This window comes from Octopus sinensis, unplaced genomic scaffold, assembly GCF_006345805.1.
Source record: "Octopus sinensis unplaced genomic scaffold, ASM634580v1 Contig04405, whole genome shotgun sequence".
NCBI classification, from domain to species: Eukaryota; Metazoa; Mollusca; class Cephalopoda; order Octopoda; family Octopodidae; genus Octopus; species Octopus sinensis.
In genome coordinates this window covers 7217-8983 of record NW_021827421.1, presented here as the reverse complement: position 1 = coordinate 8983, position 1767 = coordinate 7217, and the positions used below count along the sequence as shown (strand labels likewise).

At 33.7% G+C, this 1767-nt stretch overlaps 1 protein-coding gene across 1 annotated transcript; it reads left to right on the top strand.

Moving 5' to 3' along the window:
- The first annotated feature begins 208 nt into the window (after positions 1-208).
- On the top strand, positions 209-1349 carry LOC115227533 (general transcription factor II-I repeat domain-containing protein 2-like). Its single transcript, XM_029798331.1, has 3 exons — positions 209-619; positions 676-1090; positions 1198-1349. The coding sequence occupies exons 1-3, from the start codon at positions 209-211 to the stop codon at positions 1347-1349; spliced, it is 978 nt and encodes a 325-aa protein (XP_029654191.1).
- Positions 1350-1767: the final 418 nt, after the last annotated feature.

Genomic DNA, 1767 nt, shown 5'->3' with positions numbered 1-1767 from the left:
ACCAATTCATTGGACAGCTACGTAAAGAGAAATTTGACAAATTAAAGAAGAATTTATCATCAATGCAGTTTGTTTTCAAGAAGAAGGCTGTAGAAAAAGAGAGAGCAACAAGAGCAAGCTTCCATGTTGCTAACCTTTTGGCGAAGAAAGGTAAGCCATTACAGATGGTGAACTTATTAAAAAGTGCTTGAATGAGGTAGCTAAGGAAATGTGTCCAGAAAACGTAGATTTGATTATTTCCGCAATTAGTCTTTCTGCGAACACTGTTGCTCGTAGGGTTGAACATATTGAAAGAAATATTAAATCACAGCTAAAAGACAAAGCCAGCAGTTTGTTTGTATGCTTTTCTGTTGCACTTGATGAGTCAATTGATGTATCAGACACATCCCAATTGTTATTGTTCATCAGAGGAATAAATGCCAATTTTGAGATTACTGAGGAACTTGTATCTGTGCACAGCATGCATGGAACAACAACAGGCATAGATATTTTTAGAGAAGTGGAAAAGTCAGTGGCTGAGTATAATTTGGAATGGAAAAAACTAAAATGCATAACAACAGATGGTGGCAGAAATATGTGTGGAACCAAAAAGGGCTTAGTTGGGCAAATTATTAACAAAGTAATTGAGAATTCCGGGGATTGAAACCTTTGGTATTGCATTGTATTCTTCATCAGCAAGCACTGTGTGGAAAGCATCTTGATTTATCATCTGTATTAGATCCTGTGATTTCCACTGTTAACTACATAAGATCTCATGGACTCAAACATCGCCAATTTCGTGATTTCTTGGAGGAAATGAATGCTGAGTTTCCAGACCTACCTTACTATACTTCAGTAAGATGGCTTAGCTATGGAAAAATTCTGGCTAGATTTTTTGAGCTTCGAACTGAAATTGAAATATTTTTAAATGAGAAAAACCATTCACAGGTGTTGCTCAAAGACAGTGAATGGCTCTGGAAATTAGCATTTTCAGCCGATTTAACTATGCATCTCAATGATTTCAACCTACGGATACAAGGTGAAACTTCACTCATCTGTGATTTGTACTCAAAGGTGAAAGCTTTTCGTAAGAAATTAATACTATTTGAAAGTCAGTTAACAAGAAGCTGCTTTACTCATTTTTCACGATATGTGACAAATATAGACAGGAAGCTGCCACTCCATTTCCAAACTTGTTTACTCAAGATATCATTTTAGCTTTGAAACAACAGTTTGAAGAACGTTTTTCTGATCTTGATGCATGTTCTTCAAAACTAAGAATTTTTGAAAATCCATTTAACTCTGTTATTGGAGACTTCCTTCTGAGTTACAAATGGAAGTTATTGATTTGCAATCCAATGACATCCTGAAGGACAAATATAAAGAGGGAAATTTGATTGAATTCTACAAATGCCTTCCATCCGACCAATTTCTTCATTTAAGGTTTAGCCTGTGTTTGTGAATTCATTTCAGTTTTTGGCACCACATATTTGTGTGAGAAGACTTTTTCAAAGATGAAATACACAAAATCCTGCTACAGATCACAATGTCTGATGAACATTTAAATGCATTGCTTGTTATTGGAACCACTCATTTTGAACCTCAGTTGGACAAAATTTTGTCAGAAATGAAACAATTTCATGTTTCCCCTATTGATCAAAGTTAAAAAAACATGTTAATTGTTACTGATATTATATACATTGTGATTATGTACTGAATAAATAACCTTTTTTAATTATTAATTCACTATTTATTTATATTATTTTGGTAAAATAAATAATTTAGAAC